This window comes from Oncorhynchus mykiss, chromosome 2 (assembly GCF_013265735.2).
Source record: "Oncorhynchus mykiss isolate Arlee chromosome 2, USDA_OmykA_1.1, whole genome shotgun sequence".
Taxonomy (NCBI): domain Eukaryota; kingdom Metazoa; phylum Chordata; class Actinopteri; order Salmoniformes; family Salmonidae; genus Oncorhynchus; species Oncorhynchus mykiss.
The window spans coordinates 15,582,418-15,604,602 of NC_048566.1; the positions used below are offsets into that span (position 1 = coordinate 15,582,418).

At 45.8% G+C, this 22,185-nt stretch overlaps 2 protein-coding genes across 4 annotated transcripts in view; one reads left to right on the forward strand and one right to left on the reverse strand.

Annotated features, from left to right (window-relative positions):
• LOC110535866 (disintegrin and metalloproteinase domain-containing protein 22) overlaps nt 1–22,185 on the forward strand; it is a 131,877-nt gene that overhangs the window by 100,027 nt on the left and 9,665 nt on the right. For both annotated transcript variants that reach the window (XM_036938988.1, XM_036938997.1), the window contains exons 7-24: nt 9,443–9,512; nt 9,825–9,901; nt 10,597–10,671; nt 10,800–10,871; nt 12,109–12,275; nt 12,934–13,018; nt 13,141–13,231; nt 13,642–13,693; nt 16,953–17,052; nt 17,248–17,319; nt 17,434–17,526; nt 18,392–18,523; nt 18,613–18,676; nt 18,805–18,910; nt 19,074–19,193; nt 20,487–20,655; nt 20,789–20,900; nt 22,054–22,144. In XM_036938988.1, the coding sequence (XP_036794883.1) occupies nt 9,443–9,512; nt 9,825–9,901; nt 10,597–10,671; nt 10,800–10,871; nt 12,109–12,275; nt 12,934–13,018; nt 13,141–13,231; nt 13,642–13,693; nt 16,953–17,052; nt 17,248–17,319; nt 17,434–17,526; nt 18,392–18,523; nt 18,613–18,676; nt 18,805–18,910; nt 19,074–19,193; nt 20,487–20,655; nt 20,789–20,900; nt 22,054–22,144 (1,748 nt within the window). The remainder of the gene's footprint in view (nt 1–9,442; nt 9,513–9,824; nt 9,902–10,596; nt 10,672–10,799; nt 10,872–12,108; nt 12,276–12,933; nt 13,019–13,140; nt 13,232–13,641; nt 13,694–16,952; nt 17,053–17,247; nt 17,320–17,433; nt 17,527–18,391; nt 18,524–18,612; nt 18,677–18,804; nt 18,911–19,073; nt 19,194–20,486; nt 20,656–20,788; nt 20,901–22,053; nt 22,145–22,185) is intronic.
• LOC110535882 (claudin-12) lies at nt 5,382–9,285 on the reverse strand. Of its 2 annotated transcripts, none has more exons than XM_021621241.2 (3): nt 9,106–9,285; nt 7,921–8,173; nt 5,382–7,757 (listed from the first exon to the last, which is right to left on the reverse strand). In XM_021621241.2, the coding sequence occupies exons 2-3, from the start codon at nt 8,137–8,139 to the stop codon at nt 6,951–6,953; spliced, it is 1,026 nt and encodes a 341-aa protein (XP_021476916.2). In that variant the 5' UTR covers nt 8,140–8,173; nt 9,106–9,285; the 3' UTR covers nt 5,382–6,950. The 2 variants fall into 2 exon arrangements, with proteins under 2 accessions (XP_021476916.2, XP_021476906.2); XM_021621231.2 differs by having other exon boundaries at nt 7,921–8,178; nt 9,106–9,284.

Consider the following 22,185-nt stretch of genomic DNA (forward strand, 5'->3'; position numbering starts at 1 on the left):
TTGGTTCAGAGTGTAGCCAGGGTAACCAGAACAATATATCTGTCTTGGTTCAGAAGAGTGTAGCCATGGTTACCAGAACAATATGTCTGTCTTGGTTCAGAAGAGTGTAGCCAGGGTTACCAGAACAATATGTCTGTCTTGGTTCAGAGTGTAGCCAGGGTTACCAGAACAATATGTCTGTCTTGGTTCAGAAGAGTGTAGCCAGGGTTACCAGAACAATATGTCTGTCTTGGTTCAGAGTGTAGCCAGGGTTACCAGAACAATATGTCTGTCTTGGTTCAGAGTGTAGCCAGGGTAGCCAGAACAATATGTCTGTCTTGGTTCAGAAGAGTGTAGCCATGGTTACCAGAACAATATGTCTGTCTTGGTTCAGAAGAGTGTAGCCAGGGTTACCAGAACAATATGTCTGTCTTGGTTCAGAGTGTAGCCAGGGTTACCAGAACAATATGTCTGTCTTGGTTCAGAGTGTAGCCAGGGTAACCAGAACAATATGTCTGTCTTGGTTCAGAAGAGTGTAGCCATGGTTACCAGAACAATATGTCTGTCTTGGTTCAGAAGAGTGTAGCCAGGGTTACCAGAACAATATGTCTGTCTTGGTTCAGAGTGTAGCCAGGGTTACCAGAACAATATGTCTGTCTTGGTTCAGAGTGTAGCCAGGGTTACCAGAACAATATGTCTGTCTTGGTTCAGAAGAGTGTAGCCAGGGTTACCAGAACAATATGTCTGTCTTGGTTCAGAGTGTAGCCAGGGTTACCAGAACAATATGTCTGTCTTGGTTCAGAGTGTAGCCAGGGTAACCACAACAATATGTCTGTCTTGGTTCAGATTGTAGCCAGGGTTACCAGAACAATATGTCTGTCTTGGTTCAGAAGAGTGTAGCCAGGGTTACCAGAACAATATGTCTGTCTTGGTTCAGAGTGTAGCCAGGGTTACCAGAACAATATGTCTGTCTTGGTTCAGAGTGTAGCCAGGGTAACCAGAACAATGTCTGTCTTGGTTCAGAAGAGTGTAGCCATGGTTACCAGAACAATATGTCTGTCTTGGTTCAGAAGAGTGTAGCCAGGGTTACCAGAACAATATGTCTGTCTTGGTTCAGAGTGTAGCCAGGGTTACCAGAACAATATGTCTGTCTTGGTTCAGAGTGTAGCCAGGGTTACCAGAACAATATGTCTGTCTTGGTTCAGAAGAGTGTAGCCAGGGTTACCAGAACAATATTTCTGTCTTGGTTCAGAGTGTAGCCAGGGTTACCAGAACAATATGTCTGTCTTGGTTCAGAGTGTAGCCAGGGTAACCAGAACAATATGTCTGTCTTGGTTCAGAAGAGTGTAGCCATGATTACCAGAACAATATGTCTGTCTTGGTTCAGAAGAGTGTAGCCAGGGTTACCAGAACAATATGTCTGTCTTGGTTCAGAGTGTAGCCAGGGTTACCAGAACAATATGTCTGTCTTGGTTCAGAGTGTAGCCAGGGTTACCAGAACAATATGTCTGTCTTGGTTCAGAGTGTAGCCAGGGTTACCAGAACAATATGTCTGTCTTGGTTCAGAGTGTAGCCAGGGTTACCAGAACAATATGTCTGTCTTGGTTCAGAGTGTAGCCATGGTAACCAGAACAATATGTCTGTCTTGGTTCAGAAGAGTGTAGCCAGGGTTACCAGAACAATATGTCTGTCTTGGTTCAGAAGAGTGTAGCCAGGGTTACCAGAACAATATGTCTGTCTTGGTTCAGATTGTAGCCAGGGTTACCAGAACAATATGTCTGTCTTGGTTCAGAGTGTAGCCAGGGTAACCAGAACAATATGTCTGTCTTGGTTCAGAAGAGTGTAGCCATGGTTACCAGAACAATATGTCTGTCTTGGTTGAGAAGAGTGTAGCCAGGGTTACCAGAACAATATGTCTGTCTTGGTTCAGAGTGCAGCCAGGGTTACCAGAACAATATGTCTGTCTTGGTTCAGAGTGTAGCCAGGGTTACCAGAACAATATGTCTGTCTTGGTTCAAAGTGTAGCCAGGGTAACCAGAACAATATGTCTGTCTTGGTTCAGAAGAGTGTAGCCATGGTTACCAGAACAATATGTCTGTCTTGGTTCAGAAGAGTGTAGCCAGGGTTCCCAGAACAATATGTCTGTCTTGGTTCAGAGTGTAGCCAGGGTTACCAGAACAATATGTCTGTCTTGGTTCAGAGTGTAGCCAGGGTTACCAGAACAATATGTCTGTCTTGGTTCAGAGTGTAGCCAGGGTTACCAGAACAATATGTCTGTCTTGGTTCAGAAGAGTGTAGCCAGGGTTACCAGAACAATATGTCTGTCTTGGTTCAGACTGTAGCGAGGGTAACCAGAACAATATGTCTGTCTTGGTTCAGAAGAGTGTAGCCAGGGTTACCAGAACAATATGTCTGTCTTGGTTCAGAAGAGTGTAGCCAGGGTTACCAGAACAATATGTCTGTCTTGGTTCAGAGTGTAGCCAGGGTTACCAGAACAATATGTCTGTCTTGGTTCAGAGTGTAGCCAGGGTAACCAGAACAATATGTCTGTCTTGGTTCAGAAGAGTGTAGCCATGGTTACCAGAACAATATGTCTGTCTTGGTTCAGAAGAGTGTAGCCAGGGTTACCAGAACAATATGTCTGTCTTGGTTCAGAGTGTAGCCAGGGTTACCAGAACAATATGTCTGTCTTGGTTCAGAGTGTAGCCAGGGTTACCAGAACAATATGTCTGTCTTGGTTCAGAAGAGTGTAGCCAGGGTTACCAGAACAATATGTCTGTCTTGGTTCAGATTGTAGCCAGGGTTACCAGAACAATATGTCTGTCTTGGTTCAGAGTGTAGCCAGGGTAACCAGAACAATATGTCTGTCTTGGTTCAGAAGAGTGTAGCCATGGTTACCAGAACAATATGTCTGTCTTGGTTCAGAAGAGTGTAGCCAGGGTTACCAGAACAATATGTCTGTCTTGGTTCAGAGTGTAGCCAGGGTTACCAGAACAATATGTCTGTCTTGGTTCAGAGTGTAGCCAGTCTGTCTTGGTTCAGAGTGTAGCCAGGGTTACCAGAACAATATGTCTGTCTTGGTTCAGAAGAGTGTAGCCAGGGTTACCAGAACAATATGTCTGTCTTGGTTCAGAGTGTAGCCAGGGTAACCAGAACAATATGTCTGTCTTGGTTCAGAAGAGTGTAGCCATGGTTACCAGAACAATATGTCTGTCTTGGTTCAGAAGAGTGTAGCCAGGGTTACCAGAACAATATGTCTGTCTTGGTTCAGAGTGTAGCCAGGGTTACCAGAACAATATGTCTGTCTTGGTTCAGAGTGTAGCCAGGGTAACCAGAACAATATGTCTGTCTTGGTTCAGAAGAGTGTAGCCATGGTTACCAGACCAATATGTCTGTCTTGGTTCAGAAGAGTGTAGCCAGGGTTACCAGAACAATATGTCTGTCTTGTTTCAGAGTGTAGCCAGGGTTACCAGAACAATATGTCTGTCTTGGTTCAGAATGTAGCCAGGGTTACCAGAACAATATGTCTGTCTTGGTTCAGAAGAGTGTAGCCATGGTTACCAGAACCATATGTCTGTCTTGGTTCAGAAGAGTGTAGCCAGGGTTACCAGAACAATATGTCTGTCTTGGTTCAGAGTGTAGCCAGGGTAACCAGAACAATATGTCTGTCTTGGTTCAGAGTGTAGCCAGTCTGTCTTGGTTCAGAGTGTAGCCAGGGTTACCAGAACAATATGTCTGTCTTGGTTCAGAGTGTAGCCAGGGTAACCAGAACAATATGTCTGTCTTGGTTCAGAAGAGTGTAGCCAGGGTTACCAGAACAATATGTCTGTCTTGGTTCAGAGTGTATCCAGGGTTACCATAACAATATGTCTGTCTTAGTGTAGAGTGTAGCCAGGGTTACCAGAACAATATGTCTGTCTTGGTTCAGAGTGTAGCCAGGGTTACCAGAACAATATGTCTGTCTTGGTTCAGAAGAGTGTAGCCAGGGTTACCAGAACAATATGTCTGTCTTGGTTCAGAGTGTAGCCAGGGTTATCAGAACAATATGTCTGTCTTGGTTCAGAGTGTAGCCAGGGTTACCAGAACAATATGTCTGTCTTGGTTCAGAGTGTAGCCAGGGTTATCAGAACAATATGTCTGTCTTGGTTCAGAGTGTAGCCAGGGTTATCAGAACAATATGTCTGTCTTGGTTCAGAGTGTAGCCAGGGTTACCAGAACAATATGTCTGTCTTGGTTCAGAAGAGTGTAGTCAGGGTTACCAGAACAATATGTCTGTCTTGGTTCAGTGTAGCCAGGGTTACCAGAACAATATGTCTGTCTTGGTTCAGAGTGTAGCCAGGGTTACCAGAACAATATGTCTGTCTTGGTTCAGTGTAGCCAGGGAACCGTTTTTAGTGGACCTTACAGTGTCAAAAATCCTTTGGTCTCCTCAGCCTTCGGTAACAGCTAGCCTCTCAGCGGGTTGCTAACGCTCACGGTCCACTCTGTCTGTCGCGTCTGTCACTCCAAGATGTGACAGCGGACTTCCTGGGGTCAGACAAGGCTCTCTGTGTGTGCGTCAGACAGGCAGACAGACAGTTTGTCTGTCTGTCTCGAGGCGAGGCAGCATGCTGTCATCACCATCTCTGAATCAAACAATAATAACAAACTGACCTGGTGAGAAAAACTGAAAATTAAAAAGTGCTGTCAGGTTTTTCTAGGCCCTATATTTCCATGTACTGTGTCACTGACTGTGTAAATATGTCACTGACTGTGTAAATAGGATGGGCCAGCAACCAACACTGCTCCCTGGAATATGTACGAATCATAGCCTATTAGCCCGTAAAGGATTTTTTAAATAAATGCTTTAAAATGCACTTTCTATTCCCAAAGGCCACAAAATGTCTCATTTCCATCCGTCTTTCAATTAGCAACTCATTGGGCGAGTTACAGGGACCTACCCAGCCCTACTTATCAGTGCAGATGAAGGCGAGGATACTGTTGGTGAACAGACCTTACAGCCCATTAATCACTACTCTGACTGATCAATAAAGTGCCAAAGTGGAGCTATAACCAGCTGACACAGCACTAACCCTGAGGACCGGAAACAACCCATTACCCTGCTGCTTGTAATCCAATCTGCCTGCCAGATAAACCCAGCTCCATCTCAACCAGCCCTCTCTGTCTCTCAGCCTTTTGGCTGAACAGGTTCACCCAGTTCAAATCACAGCACACCAGGCCAGCCGGCTAAATGACTCCAACTAATACATTCACTCAGAATCACTGCAAACAGGTGACTAATTTTAGTGTGGCCTTTCTCTGGCCCTGTTAATCATGTTAAGTACTTAGTAATGGTAAATACATCTCTGGTGGTACTGTGACACCAGTATTAGTCATCGTCGGCCGTGGCGAGGAACACATAGTTTAATTAGATACACATTTTTATTGAGAAAAAGGTCTGGTGAACAAAGACATTTTCCATCGAGATAAGAACAGACTGTACATGCAGCACTGCAACAGAGAGAGCATGTCAGATACGTTACGGCTGATACAAAGGGTATTTAAGATTAAGTCAACACACAAGTTAGAGGACAGTTTGGTCAAAACTAGTGTTTAGGGATAGAATGCAACATAAATCACAGAATCCCTTCTCTAGATTGTAGAATCATAAGAGGCCCAGTGCATTCAGTCAGTGTTCTACCATTTTAGAACCAGCACATCCAATGGAATGTGATGTTACAGTGTAGTGAACCCCTCCTCCCCTTCATGTGAAATCAATGACAGTTTATTTAACTAGGCAAGTCAGTTAACGGCCTACCCCGGAAAATGCTGGGCCAATTGTGCGCCGCCCTATCATGGCGATACAGCCTGGAATCAAACCAGGGTCTCTAGTGACACCTCTAGCACTGAGATGCTGCGCCACTCAGGAGCCCAGTAGTGGATGAATGAAGTGGAAACAAGAGTAGCTCTACGTTTGCTTACACAGCTCAGTGTAGACGTACAATTTGACAAAAAGGACAGGCGACAGATGGCAGTGTTCCGGAGCTAACATAAGATGTTCATTTTGACGTTCCTTTGGTCTGAGTAGCAGACAGTCACAGAGGTGCAGTATGTGTTCTGGTTCAATCATATATCCCAGGCACCTTAACAAAGGAGACAGGTCAACAACTACATTCATGATGTGACATCTGCCAATGTAAAAAATTTGATTGATATTCGGTGGCATCATGATATGTGAATTAGATACAAAATGATCTAATTAATGTGTACATATAAAAAGTAATGTCCTTAGAGCCACTGCTGTACTGTTGATGGGTAAATAGAATGAGTCATTAGGACATTCCCATGTCATCTCACATGTTACAGCAAATTATAATATCTCCAACACCCAAAAACAGCAGGTGTAGAAAACTAGCAGAACAAAAGAAACAGTAACATATTACAGTATTAATACAAAAACAGAATAACTAAGCAATGTAATATGGCTGTTCTGAACAAGGCACAGCAGTAGTATTTCTTAACAGACCAATAATATAAACAGGCACAACAAAGACATCAGTCAGTTAGTGTCACACCCTTTTACCTCACTACATCAAGTTACCTCACGGTTAAAGTACAGTTTAGTTCATTTATTAGCAGTTGAAATATTAGTGAACACAATATACACAGTGTAGAAATGCTATGATGTTTCAAGCAGATTTACATTAAGAGAAGTACAAATAGGTGCAATTAGAAAACAATATTTTCTATCAAAATGTAACAGTGAATTCAGACTTCATTATGGGGCATCTCTGGTGTCCTTTCACCAGATGTGGAGCCTGCATACTAAACTGTGTCTAACAGTGCAGTGCTTGGTTGAGTGACGCACAGTTGTATTTCTAGTGCAGACTGACCAACAGTCATATCCTTCACTGACAGTACACACCCTTTACAGGAGACAGGACAGTTAAATGGAACCAGGACTCAGTGTTCTTGCAGCAGCCCTCCCTCCCTCAGAGGTCTTGTGTTAGAACAGGGATGTCTATCTCTATGCCAGACATGCGTGAGCGTGTGGAGTAGTGGTGGCCTACGTAGCTGGGGGCGTAGCCCACCTGAGAGGGGGCATAACTCTGGGACAGGGCATAGCTGTAAGCCTGGTTCTGCCCCACCTCTGACCCATACCCATCCGGGGCTGACATCTGGGACATATAGACCTGCTGAGGCTGCTGGGCCAGTGGGGCTACGCTCTGAGGGTAGCCCTGGGAGGGAGCGTAGGGCTGGGCATCCATCACAGTGGGGACGTACCCCTGTGGAGGGAAGGTCTGAGGGGGTCCGTAGACAGGGGAGGGGGGGTACCCATTGGCTGTGAGGGGCTGGGTGGAGAGGGAGTTAGGAAGTGTGGGGAGAGGCAGCCAGAAGGGAGAGGGTAGCTTCTTACACATGCAGTACCACATGAACATCAGCAGGGCGGCGAGCATGAGGCCACCGGAACAGCCGATGGCCACGTAGACCGCGAACCCGTCTGAGAAGATGCGGTCGTACTTGATGTTCATCTCTTTAGTCCGGAACAGGAACCACACGGAAGGTGCCAGGGCGATAGCACCGCCCAGGAACAGGAACATCCCGGCCACTAGGTGGCAGCCTGCGCTGTTGACCAGACAGCGGGTACTCTTGATGTCTGTCTCAGCCTTATCAGAGCAGCAGCAGGTCTTAGACATGCCTGCCATACACAGCACCAGGGCCAGGGAGCCAAACAGTAGCCCAGTAGGCAGGCAGAACTGGAGCAGTCTCAGGTCCAACTGGTCCACTTTAGAATACCACTGTGGGGAAAAGGAATAAATGAGAAGTGATTTATGCAAATCTCAAATGACAACCTGTTTCCTGTATAGCGCACTACTTTAGAGCCCTATGTGGCAGCGCACCATATGGGGGGAATATGGGATGCTGTATGTCCTTATGATATTGCGATCATCAGACCCGTACCTCTGAGTCGTAGTAGTAGCAGCCAGAGTAGCCATCTTGTTTCACACACTTGGCCCACAGGCCATCATAGACGCTGATGTTCTTGGCGTTTTTGTTGAAGTTGACAAGTCGTGTCACTCGCCACTGTGGGATCAGCGCCGCCACAGCGATGCCGCCCACGGAGATGAAGGCGATGATGAAGGAGAAGGCATTGGTGGCGTGGATGTCCCGGCACGACATAGTCGCAGACAGGAGGTGATGTCAACAGGACTTCCTGTTCTTTTGGATAAAGAGAGAAAGGGAAAACGAGGGAGATCAGTACTCAGTCAGATGAACTGATCATCCAGATTTAGAGGCCTGTTTAGCTCTGAATATAAATAGAGGTGACATAGCACTTCCTATTCTGCATGGCAGGGAGACCTTTCTGCTTGAAAACAATGCACAGCATTACACTGTACTCTTAAACAGCATCAAAGTTTACACCACTGAGGGAGGTGACCCAGCTACAGGCAAACCCCTTATATGTTCCTATTCACTAACACAGTTGACCTAGAATCTGCATGTGACTGAAAACAATGCTCTCATTTCATTGGAACTCAGACACTTACAAACTAAGCCTATTAGGCAAGTACTGTAGTACTACTCCACAACAGGGGCTGTCCAGAAAAACAATGGACAATAGACTGGACTACCCTTTACTACCGTTGACAATGGTTGTTGCGCCGTAATGCTTCTCAATGCAGTAAACTCAATTGTCTCAAAGTAGAACCCGTTATTTACCAATGTGTAACTGGCTCACTATGTTTACAGCGCTGGAATATAACGTTAACTTACTGTGTGGATGTTCTACGGAGCAGACTAGCATAACATGACAGATACGTAATAAGAATTCAGTAGTGAATGCGTGTAGTCAGTGCGCAGCTAGCTAATTAGCTATAATTCAATTAGCTAGTTAGCCTACTACCTTACTTTAGTTCTCCCCGTATGCTTGTGAAGTTGTGGATATGTAATTTAGCTGTGATGTCTTCTACATGTAGCTGTTCAAACAATGTTGATACAAGCTAGCAATCATTAACCAGCTGACTAGCTAGTTAACGTTAGCTAGAAACCTGTTGCGCCCTGGATTGTCGAAAAGATGGGACTAGCTAGCTAAACGCTAGAGCTCACAGAAGCTCAACTATGAAAAAGAGTGGTCGAACTTCATACCTTTGATTTTTGTAACGTTAACGCGTTTATTAGGGCGAAATCGCAGCCATTCCAATTCGTTGTTGAGTTTTTCAGTTCCAAGGAGCTGCTTCCCGTCCGTAGCGCACTCGCTTCTTTGCGCGTCCCCGTGGTCGGCAAGAGAATGTGACGTCACCCGCTCATTCATATTCACATTGTACTGGCCTTGGTCTGTGAGGTTGACTGATGATGACAGACAGCGCACTTTATTCAGTTTATATGAATATACATGGTTGGATGATTAAAAAAAATATATATACAAAAAAAGAGAGAAAATAATGAATAATGACCCTCCACCTTTCTTTCTAATGTCTTGCAGGGTGATGTCCAGATCCACATGATCTATAAATCAGCAGGACAAGAGGCAGCAGCATACTTCCTTCCTATTGGTAAGGTATCTGCTGTAAAAGTTATGAGGGGTGGATTAAATTAACAAACTATTGGAAAACTGACAAATAAAATAAATATTGCAAAACTATTAGTTCTAGAGACAATCTGATTGGTCACCATGAGTTGCAGCTGAACCAATATCCAGTATCAGAGCCGTAGGCCTATAGAAAAACATAAGTCTGAGTAAACATAATATAGAACTGCATAGCTTGGTTACTGTTAGTTGTGGAGAACGTTATAGTGAATGTTATAACCCTATACGCTAACAAACAATAATACGCTAACCCTCCTTTGTTTTTGTTTTTCCCCAGTTGACCTCCCAGAGCCTCCTTTCCCCAGCCCTCCATTTCCTGGGTCAAAGGTCGTCCACAGGAGGAAGAAGAGACAGGTGAGTGAGAACTGTAGAAGGCCCCAGGTTTTCCTCCTGCTATCCCTATGGTCACAGTTATGGAGGAGTCATAATTTACTGTAACTGGGGAAGGAATGCTGAGAAAGGAGTCATCTTGAGTTCAGTCGTGTGTGTGGTGTGTGTGTGTGGTTGAGAGAGTGTGTGTGTACTATATAATCGTGCATGCTTATGTGTGTCTGTATGAGCGTGTTGGAGATAATTTAAATAGTGCTCTGTGTGTTCTTCACGTTGTTGACTTTGCATTCTGTATGTTAATTCACTGAGGTAGAAATGAAGGTGATTTCCTTGTCACCCCTCTCATCCTCTTCTTATAAAATATTCACCATGTGAGTGAAGGTTGTTCTCTGTGGCTCCTCATCCTCCACTGCCTGCAGACAGACAAACTGGTGTGGATGTGTTTGCATCTCTCTCTCTGTCTCTCTCTCTCTGTTCTCTTGCTTTTTCTCTCTTTCTCCCCTGAGAGCTATATAGACAGGGTTTACAGGAAAGCACAGACAGACCTGATGCGGTTGAAACATTCCATCATCCCAGCATCATTCTTCCTGTTTCTATGATGTATTTTGGTGGAAACAGTCATCATACAAATATAATGTTTGTACAGTAAGAGAGAGAGTTTTAATGCGTGTGTGTTAGATCCATTGAGGCTTACAGTCTGGTCCGTGTTGCTCTCATAGGCCCCGCGGGTTGGGGGCAGTGTGGCCGAGGAGACCAAGTACATCGAACTGATGGTGATCAACGACCATCTGATGGTGAGAGCAGTCCATCTGTGTGTGTTTATGATTGTGTGTGTGTGCTCTTTCTTTCACTGATGTTACCCCCAATAAAGAAGCCAAGGGTTCAGGTATAAGACTGACGATCTCTCTCTCTCTCTCTCCAGTATAAAAAGCATCGTCTCTCTGTTGGTCAGACGAATAACTACGCTAAGTCTGTGGTCAATATGGCTGATATGGTAAGTTACCTAACATAATCTTTTTGGTATTGGATATTTTGAGCTACATGAGCCTAGAGACAGTAGACTCATCTGGTCTTTAGAATCTCAACTGATCAAGGGCGGAATCGTCAGTGTCACCGTCTGCAACGATAACTGGTCTCCTCAGCCTCGTCTGTCTGCTGTGCTGCTGAAATCTGATAGGCCCGTTGCAGAGGACAGGTCACATTTGAAAGCTGATAGGCTGGTGGAAAAGGGTCATATCTGTTTGCGTGCCCTTGATATTTAGTGATGACATAAAAAGGATGCTATATAGGGAATGGTGTGTGTTTGATAGATGTTTTGTTTTAAGAATAGAACTGAAAGCGTCCCTGTCCACTGTGCATTGTTGATTTAATGGAATGTTTTTGACTTACTGTGCAACCACAAACAGACAAACAGACAGGCCTAAATACAGACAACAGTGACCCTTCCTGTACCCTCCCTCTCCTCTGTGCATCAGTCCATCCCTCGCTCCTCTCTGCGCACCTGAGCCTAAAAACAAACAACAATCCCCTCCCTTCTTCTCCTCCATCAATCCTCTCCTTTCTCCCCTCTCCATCTCTGTCCATATGAGACTACTGCTGGTATTCAGCTAAATCAATCAGTCTTTACAGGTGTCCTTTCCTCCCTCCCTCCCCTCACCATCTCTGTCCATATGAGACTACTGCTGGTATTCAGCTAAATCAATCAGTCTTTACAGGTGTCCTTTCCTACCTCCCTCCCCTCTCCATCTCTGTCCATATGAGACTACTGCTGGTATTCAGCTAAATCAATCAGTCTTTACAGGTGTCCTTTCCTACCTCCCCTCGCCGTCTCCACTGTTTATCTGGGCAGTCAAACAGGTTGTTTAATAGATTTTCATCCTATTCAGGCAAACATGTTCTCTCACTGTACCACTCATCCCCATTGTGTCCTTTGAAGAGACTATTAGCCTCTGTTGATTCTGTCTGGCCACTGAGCAGTGTTCTCATAAGCTGCTCAGATTAGAATCACAAACACTACCATTATTTGTTGTTATCCCCCCAGACATAAGTCTGTTGGAATGGATGTTGTCATTAGATCTCAGTCAGCTTTCAAAGTCATTTAGGTCATTTAAGTAGCTTTGTAGGAAATGTTTTGATGTCAGTCAACTCTCAAGAGACAGACAGCACTGTATTTCCTGTAGCTGTTCTGTTGGTCTGATGTTTGGTGTTCTGATGTCACCCTCCCTTCCCAGATCTTCAAGGAGCAACTCAACACCCGCATCGTGCTAGTTGCCATGGAGACGTGGGCAGCTGACAACCGGTTTAACATCGACGACGACCCCATGGTGACCTTGAGGGAGTTCATGAAGTACAGACGAGACTTCATCAAGGAGAAGTGTGACTCCGTGCATCTTTTCTCGTAAGCCTGTCTGTCTCTGTGTGGGGTGGGGGAGGGGGGGTGGTATGGGTTCTGTCTGTCTCTGTGTGGGGTGGAGGAAAGGGGGTGGCATGGGTTCTGTCTGTCTCTGTGTGGGGTGGAGGAGAGGGGGTGGTATGGGTTCTGTCTGTCTCTGTGTGGGGTGGAGGAAAGGGGGTGGCATGGGTTCTGTCTGTCTCTGTGTGGGGTGGAGGAGAGGGGGTGGTATGGGTTCTGTCTGTCTCTGTGTGGGGTGGAGGAGAGGGGGTGGTATGGGTTCTGTCTGTCTCTGTGTGGGGTGGAGGAGAGGGGGTGGTATGGGATCTATCTATCTCTGTGTGGGGTGGGGGAGAGGGGGTGGTATGGGTTCTGTCTGTCTCTGTGTGGGGTGGAGGAGAGGGGGTGGTACGGGTTCTGTCTGTTTCTGAGAGGGAGTGGCATGGGTTCAGTCTGTCTCTGAGTGTGTGACTAAATGTGACTAAAATGTGATGCATTTTAGTCACTTCAAACCATGCTTCCTGTCAGACTGATTTGTAATAGACTGTCATTGCCCCAAATGAAAAAGTTAACATTGGCTGTTGGTGACATCCTTATTTGACTGGACAAAAAAGTCTGGGAAACCCTGGTTTAGAGATTTAATCACTTCCTCTCTTTTTACCAGAGGGAACCGGTTCCATAGCAGCTGGGGAGGAGCTTCCTATATGGGAGGAGTCTGTTCTCTAACTAAAGGAGGAGGAGTCAATGAGGTAGGCCCCGCTTCAGGATGAAAATGGACCTTAATCAGCATCTCTTTTAGGCACAATTTAAGAACTTATTCTCTCTCTCTGTTCTCTCTCTTTCTTTCTTTTCTCCTCCCTTCCTCTGTCAGTATGGCAAGACAGATGAGATGGCCATAACCCTGGCCCAGTCTCTGGGACAAAACATTGGCATCTTTTCTGACAAGAAGAGGATCCTCAACGGTACATACACACACACACACACACTCACAGGCCACACACTCACAGGCCACACACTCACAGGCCACACACACACAGGCCACATACACACTGGCCACACACACACACACACTGGCCACACACACACACACACTGGCCACACACACACACACACACACACTGGCCACACACACACACACAGGCCACACACACACTGGCCACACACACACACACACTCACAGGCCACACACTCACAGGCCACACACACACAGGCCACACACACACTGGCCATACACACACACACACTGGCCACACACACACACACACTGGCCACACACACACACACTGGCCACACACACACACACTGGCCACACACACACTGGCCACACACACACTGGCCACACAGAGACGTGTGTATGTTGTGTGTTCCACAGGCGAGTGCAAGTGTGATGACCGTTGGTCTGGCTGCATCATGGATGATGTTGGGTAAGTTTCCTCTAAAGTACTTTGTTTCCCAAACAACCCGTCGCACACTGCCATGGCAACAGACCCCATCTCCCGCGGCAATGCCGACATTCCAAACGTGTGTTCCCTCTGTGCATCTCTGTGTCGCTGTGATGTCATAGTGACAACCCTCTTCTCTAAGAGACTAACACACTATCTGACCATGTTAGAAAGGATGGAAGTACTGCACTTTTAACCACTAACCCTAACTCACCATAACCTTACCCCTAACTCTCAGCCTTAAACCTAAACCTAACCCTCAACCTTAAACCTAACCCTAACCCTGAACCTAACCTTAACTCCGACTAAGAACTAATATCTCATATACTAGTTCATCAGTTCTGATGATAATGCCACCTTTGTTCATCTTAGACTGGCCAGAAAGTGACTACCCAGAAAAATAGTCAGTCTGACTTAGTTGGACATTGAGACAGGGAAGATCATCTGAATTAGGACAAATAATACATTCACAGTGATTATCTTGTTAGTGTTGACTGGGTTAACAATGTCTGGCGCATTAGAAAATACTTTAGACTGCGTTGTAGTTCAGGAAATGTTCCACTAGATGGCAGTAGAGGCTGTTGTTTACTCCAGACATCAGTAACTTCAGCCACTGGACTGTTTGGCCAGGGATTCATATTAGTAATACTATCTGTGAGTGATTGGTCATGTCCTGAACTGCTACATAGAGTTTCACCAATCACATTCTATATTCTGAATAATATGTTATACCTCTCTTGGTTAACTGTGGAGCTCTTGTACTGTCCTTGTCAGCCAAATGTTTACCGTTCATTGTGTGTTTCTGTGTGGACACGCTTGCTGCTTTGCAGCTTGTGTGTGTGAGTGTATCTATATGGATGCAACTGTGTGTGAGCGCTGTGTGTGTTAGTATGGAGGATGTGTGTCTTTACCCCTCTTCTTTAATACCTCTTGCGTTTCCCCTCAATCCCAAATGGGACAGCAGGTGAGCAGAAGCTTGGCTGGAACGCTGCTCGTGCAGTTTGAACCAATCGGTTGCCTGGAAGGGTTGTCAGTCATCTCAACCTTTCCCATTCCATCCAATAGCATTACGGCCTCTGTGGCTCGACGTCCCGCCGTAGCTTCGTCTTCTTCAGAGGATGATGATGATGATGCAGTGTAAAGAAATACAGCTCTGTGGTCTGAGCTCAGCTGTATTTATTTATCTTCATTATGTACATATATTTTTCAGATTTATTTTCATATATTTTTTCAGTTTTGGGCTGATGTCACTCGCTAAGCATTTTTGGAGCAACGGATTGTTCTACTGTTATACTCATAGGGGGGGATCCCTTTTCCCCCTTAAAGCTTTGACAATGAGCCCTACCCATCATGTCTTGTCCATCTAACCGATTGATACAGTCTGCAATGTCATTCCCGTACGAGACCAATATGATTTATCTCCATTAATACTGTACTCAACAGCACGGACCCCTTTTAGGATTCTATCTTTGATATTGTTATCTGACTTTAGCAACCTCTCCGTGGGGTCAGCATGTCAAAGGTCAGAAGTTATTATTTATCCTTTCCCCAGCACATGGCTCTTACCCAGACTCCCTCTCTCTAAGCAGAGGTCAATGGTATTTCAGACACTCGTATTCAATGAGCAAGTATCAGTCACTTTTTATTTTCTCTTCTCAGCGCCTGCATGTCTGTTCCTGTTAACTAATACTGACAGTCTACTGTGTGGTGGTTCTCTCCATCAAAAGTGTTGGGGTTCTATCTGGGTTCCCTAAATAGTGTGTGTGTGTGTGTGTGTGTGTGTGTGTGTGTGTGTGTGTGTGTGTGTGTGTGTGTGTGTGTGTGTGTGTGTGTGTGTGTGTGTGTGTGTGTGTGTGTGTGTGTGTGTGTGTGTGTGTGTGTGTGTGTGTGTGTGTGTGTGTGTGTGTGTGTGTGTGTGTGTGTGTGTGTGTACAATTGGGTTGTTAGCCAGCCTGGGGGTGCCATAATGCACTGGATGAATGAGAGACTTGTGTTTGTATCACACTGGGTTCCTCTGTGTCAGGTTCTTCATTACTGAGGGTTTTACTATGTTGAGGCTATGTTGGGGCCACCGCCCACAAATGGGAAATGTTCTTTATCAGTCATCATACACTATCCTCTCTTCATTTAGAGTGTTTAGCGAGAGGGAAGAAGAGACCGAGAGAAACATAGAAAGAATTAAGGGAGGGTTGATGTATATCTATATTGCCAGTGATTCATTGGAGGTCTCTCTCTCTCTCTGTTATTGTGAGCCTTTGTTTGATTCCTAATCAGTATGACTCTCACTACTATTGTAAGTGCTACAATAACCCAAACTCAACTCAGCCCCTTGACTTCCACCATTTCCTTTCTCCGGGAAAGCTCCTGTTGGGCCCAGGATTTGCTGCATTGTGTTTACAGCACTAGCTCCCATTAGCCACTCACTAGCATTACTACTCAAAGCGGATACATATTTGCTGTATCATTTAGCAACAGTGCTATGGTGAGACAGGACAATAGCATCTGAGGCTAAGCCCTGATTGCAGGAATGCAGAGCAGCAAGGGGCCGACTAACAACAGAAAGACCCCTGATTGAGTGTCAATTGCTTACTGTAAAACCAGGTGCTATTGATTACTTCAGGGCAAAGGTGGTCTGCAGAAATGTATTAATTTCAAGTCAATCCATTTCTGCAACAAAAGACACCTTTGTCCTTAAGCTATCAATGGGACCTGATTTCTGCCACCACACATCACAGATTGTGCGTAGGTTATGATTCACAACCAGAAGCAACAACAAGGACAATAACAACAACAATAATGTGACAAATCTTATTTCCTCTACACACCATCAGTCAATATTAATCTTGTATGCCAATGCCATACCGCTATTCTCCCTATTCTCTGACCCGGACTCTGACTGTGGTCATCAACAGATAAAAGGTGTGTGTGTCTGTGTGTGTGTGTGTGTTATTCTATAGATGGTGGGCTGTAAGGGATTGGATTGAACTGAAATGGAACCAACTCTTAGAATCATTCAGAAATGTTAGTCAGTCTTGTTCAACACGTCTTGTGGTGAATTCTTCCTTCCTGTTCATATAGGGTCATTTGTAAGTATATACCACACTACTGGCCTTCTCTCCGTAAGGACAACGCTAAAGCAACACAAGAGTGGCACAGTGTGTCTCAGAGGGATGTGTGTTGTTGTTGATGTGCTGCAGTTGTTTCCACTGTAACTGCGTGACTCTGTGGTTGTGTTGAACAGCTTCTACCTGCCCAAGAGGTTCTCCAACTGCAATGTGGAGGAGTACCACACCTTCCTCAACAGTGGTGGTGGAGCATGTCTCTTCAACAAACCCATAAAGGTATACACACACACACACACACACACACACACACACACACACACACACACACACACACACACCCCTGGAGGGGATAATGAAGAAAATAACTTCAAAGCTTATAAAGCACTTTTCTTAAATTTCACCCAAAGCACTTAGATAAACCTAACCTCTCTCCTCTCTTTCACTCTCCCCCCTCGCTCTCTGTGACTCCAGCTGGTTGACCCTCCAGAGTGTGGGAATGGTTTGGTGGAGCCAGGGGAGGAGTGTGACTGTGGTAGCCCAGCGGTGAGTAGCTGAGAGTGGACAGACATTGGCCTTAGACACCTCTGGTCCTGGAGAATCTACAGGGAACCTTGATTCATATGCGTTTGTTTATATGTGTTTGTGTTCCTTCACTAGGAGTGTGAGAGGGAGGGAGAGAAGTGCTGTCAGAAGTGTACACTCACACAAGGCTCAAAGTGTAGCGACGGACTCTGCTGTAACAACTGTCAGGTACAGGACACTATGCATTGTCACATCACGCACTTATGCACATATGCATAATCAATCAATCAATCAAATGTATTAATAAAGCCCTTTTTACACCAGCAAATGTCATGAAGTGTTATACAGAAACCCAGCCTAAAACCCCAAACAGCAAGCAATGCAGTTGTAGAAGAACGGTGGCTTGGAAAAACTCCCTAGAAAGGCAGGAAGCAAGAGAGGAACCAGGCTCTGAGGGAGTGCCAGTCCTCTTTTGGCTGTGCCGGGTGGAGAGGAACCAGGCTCTGAGGAGTGACACTCCTCTTCTGGCTGTGCCGGGTGGAGAGGAACCAGGCTCTGAGGGAGTGCCAGTCCTCTTCTGGCTGTGCCAGGTGGAGAGGAACCAGGCTCTGAGGGAGTGACAGTCCTCTTCTGGCTGTGCCAGGTGGAGAGGAACCAGGCTCTGAGGGAGTGACAGTCCTCTTCTGGCTGTGCCAGGTGGAGAGGAACCAGGCTCTGAGGGAGTGCCAGTCCTCTTCTGGCTGTGCCGGATGGAGAGGAACCAGGCTCTGAGGGAGTGCCAGTCCTCCTCTGGCTGTGCCGGGTGGAGAGGAACCAGGCTCTGAGGGAGTGCCAGTCCTCTTCTGGCTGTGCCAGGTGGAGAGGAACCAGGCTCTGAGGGAGTGACAGTCCTCTTCTGGCTGTGCCGGGTGGAGATTATAAGAGTGCATGGCCATTAAGACCAGATTGTTCTTCAAGATGTTTAAACGTTCATAGATGACCAGCAGGGTCAAATAATAATTACAGTGGTTGTAGTCTGTGCAACAGGTCAGTATTTCAGGAGTAAATGTCATACACCTGCTGACATGCTTTGACCTGTGTTGTGTGTGGGCAGATGGAGTTTATGGGCGTGGTGTGTAGGGAGGCAGTGAATGACTGTGATATTCCAGAGAACTGCACTGGTAACTCCAGCCAGTGTCCCCCGAATGTGCACAAGATGGACGGCTACTCATGTGAAAAGGAACAGGTAAGAGATATCAAGAATAATCAGAGTGGACCAGTTGGTGTGTACAGGTGTGTGTTTGTGTTTGACGTGCACCACTCCTCTGTGTCCAGGGGCGTTGCTTCAACGGGAGGTGCAAGACCAAAGACAGACAGTGCAAGTATCTGTGGGGAGAGAGTGAGTAACAAAACTGTTTTTGATTCAATCACTGATGAAAACGTTTTTATGTCGACCTCAATGACACTCAATGCAGGGTTATATATGTAGGTTGTGACATCATCCCTGTTCATTGTTTGATTTTTCAGAGGCGACCGCTGCTGATAAGTTCTGTTATGAGAAGTTGAATATTGAGGGGACAGAGAAGGGGAACTGTGGGAAGGACAAAGACACATGGGTCCAATGCAACAAGCAGTAAGGACACTCGTTTGTGTCACAGTTCTGTTGTGCTTGAATACAATGACATGCCATCACACTGTACTTTTATCCTTGAACATAACATGTCCAGCAAAGTTTAGGTAACTAATGGAACCTGAACTTAGAGAGAAGGTTCATCACTACTTCCTGTGTGTTTCAGAGACGTGCATTGTGGGTACCTGCTATGTTCCAACATATCGCCGGCCCCCCGACTAGGAGAGTTGCAGGGGGGACTGACGTCCTTCTCTGTTGCACAGCATAGCGCCTCCCTGGACTGCAGGTACAGACACACACACACACACACACACACACACACACACACACACACACACACACCATCATCAGACTCTGATTCATTCATTGTGTTATGGTTCTCCTTGGGTTGCTAAGGAATTACAGTCCATTCATAGATATTTACACACACTGATTGATAAAGCGACCTCCTTATAAAGCGACCTCCTAGCTCTCTCTCTGACGATGCAGGCCTCCAGAGCACATACAGAATAATGCCTCTAGCTCTCTCTCTGACGATGCAGGCCTCCAGAGCACATACAGAATAATGCCTCTAGCTCTCTCTCTGACGATGCAGGCCTCCAGAGCACATACAGAATAATACCTCTAGCTCTCTCTCTGACGATGCAGGCCTCCAGAGCACATACAGAATAATACCTCTAGCTCTCTCTCTGACGATGCAGGCCTCCAGAGCACATACAGAATAATACCTCTATCTCTCTCTCTGACGATGCAGGCCTTCAGAGCACATACAGAATAATGCCTCTAGCTCTCTCTCTGACGATGCAGGCCTCCAGACCACATACAGAATAATGCCTCTAGCTCTCTCTCTGACGATGCAGGCCTCCAGAGCACATACAGAATAATGCCTCTAGCTCTCTCTCTGACGATGCAGGCCTCCAGAGCACATACAGAATAATGCCTCTAGCTCTCTCTCTGACGATGCAGGCCTCCAGAGCACATACAGAATAATACCTCTAGCTCTCTCTCTGACGATGCAGGCCTCCAGAGCACATACAGAATAATACCTCTAGCTCTCTCTCTGACGATGCAGGCCTCCAGAGCACATACAGAATAATGCCTCTAGCTCTCTCTCTGACAATGCAGGCCTCCAGAGCACATACAGAATAATACCTCTAGCTCTCTCTCTGACGATGCAGGCCTCCAGAGCACATACAGAATAATACCTCTAGCTCTCTCTCTGACGATGCAGGCCTCCAGAGCACATACAGAATAATACCTCTAGCTCTCTCTCTGACGATGCAGGCCTCCAGAGCACATACAGAATCATGCCTCTAGCTCTCTCTCTGACAATGCAGGCCTCCAGACCACATACAGAATAATGCCTCTAGCTCTCTCTCTGACGATGCAGGCCTCCAGAGCACATACAGAATAATGCCTCTAGCTCTCTCTCTGACGATGCAGGCCTCCAGAGCACATACAGAATAATGTCTCTAGCTCTATCTTTGTGAATCCAATTCTATATTTGATTTATGTCCCTGTGTAACTTCTATATGAATGGATCCTCTGTAACTGTGCTGTGTTGTGTGCTGAATGTCAGTGGGGGTCATGTGATGATAGACGGGGACAGTGACCTGGGCTATGTGGAGGATGGGACAGCCTGTGGGACAGAGAGGGTCTGCTTCAACCACAAGTGTCTGCCCCTTCAGGAGTTCAACTTCAGCACCTGCCCTGGAACCACCGAGAAGACCATCTGTTCTGGACACGGGGTACGGATACACACACACAAATGCACAAACACACACATGCATGCACACCCACTTTCTCTCTCTCTCTCCAACCTTTCAGCTCCTAATACATATTTTTTGTGTGCCTGCATGCTTGTGTATGTGTGTGTTGCAGATTTGTAGTAACGAGCTGAAGTGTGTGTGTCACTTGGGTTGGACTGGAGACGATTGTAACTCCACGTCTCCTCTCAGCTACCTGGTGGTTGGACCCACCGCCTCTGTATCAGGTACAAATAACTCCACACGTCTCCCTATCTCTCTCTAACTCTTTCCCTCTCCCCCTATTTATATAAGCCCTGCTTATAAATATCTCTCTGTCTCTCTGTCTCTGTCTCGCTCTTTCGCTCACACTCTCTCTCCCTATCTCTCTCTAACTCTTTCCCTCTCCCCCTATTTATATAAGCCCTGCTTATAAATATCTCTCTCTAACTCTTTCCCTCTCCCCCTATTTATATAAGCCCTGCTTATAAATAGCTCTCTTCCTATCTTTCTCTCTCTCTCTCTTCCTCTTGTTCTTTCCCTCTCTCTATCTCTTTCTCTCTCTCTCTCTCTCTCTATCTCTCTCTGTCTCTCTGACTCTCTCTCGCTCTTTCTCTCACACTCTCTCCCTTTCTCCTTCTCTCTCGCTAACTCTCCTACTCTCTCTCACTCTCTCTCTAACTCTCTCTAACACTCTCTAACTCTCCTACTCTCTAACTCTCTCTATCTAACTCTCCTACTCTCTCTCCTACTTTCTCTCTCTCTCTCTCTCTCAAACTCTCTCTCTCTCTAACTCTCATTCTAACTCTTTCCCTCTCCCCCTTTTAACACAAAGACTGTGAGAGGTTTTGGTTCGACATACGTATTTAAGCCTTTATTTTCATCATAAATCATTGGTTCATTCATTGTTTAGTTATTCTGCATATAATCATTATTTTTGGCCTTTACGTTTGCATTAGTATCTGTTAAAAAAACAACAACCAGGCACATCTTTCTTTTTGTTTGTTGTTTATTTTCACACACATTCTTTGTCGACAGGCTCATGTCATTGATGGAGTGACGCTGAGGTCAGATCTGAGTTCCTCTTCATTGTGTTTGCCCCTTCTGTGATGTCACTTCCTCCTCTTTCTCCTCCTCTCACCCCATCCCAGTCTCCCCAGCCTGTAGTCAGTCATGTTTTTGAATCCTTCTACGTTTCCCCTCAAAAACATACACATCAATGTTTAATCTGTTTCCTCCCCCGTCTTTCCTTTCAGATCTCTTCCCTCTGAGTGTGCTGTGTTTTAGTGTACTATTGAAGTTGATCACTTCAAAGTGTGTTTCTCCTACAGATTCATCTGGAAACAACTATAATATGGTTTGTTTATAAAGTGCTCTCTCTCCCCCCCCCTCCTCTCTCAGGTATCACCAGTACTAACATCATCATCGGGGCCATCGCTGGCTCCATTCTGTTCCTGGCTCTCATCCTGGCCATCACCGCCTGGGGATACAAGTGAGTACAGCTGGACCTCAGCTCTAGACCTGGGATAGCTG

Coding starts and splice junctions, on each gene's coding strand:
- LOC110535882 (XM_021621241.2), bottom strand. CDS start 8,139: ATGTCGTGCCGGGACATCCACGCCACCAATGCCTTCTCCTTCATCATC. Junction 7,758..7,920: donor GCTACTACTACGACTCAGAG/GTACGGGTCTGA, acceptor TTTTCCCCACAG/TGGTATTCTAAAGTGGACCA.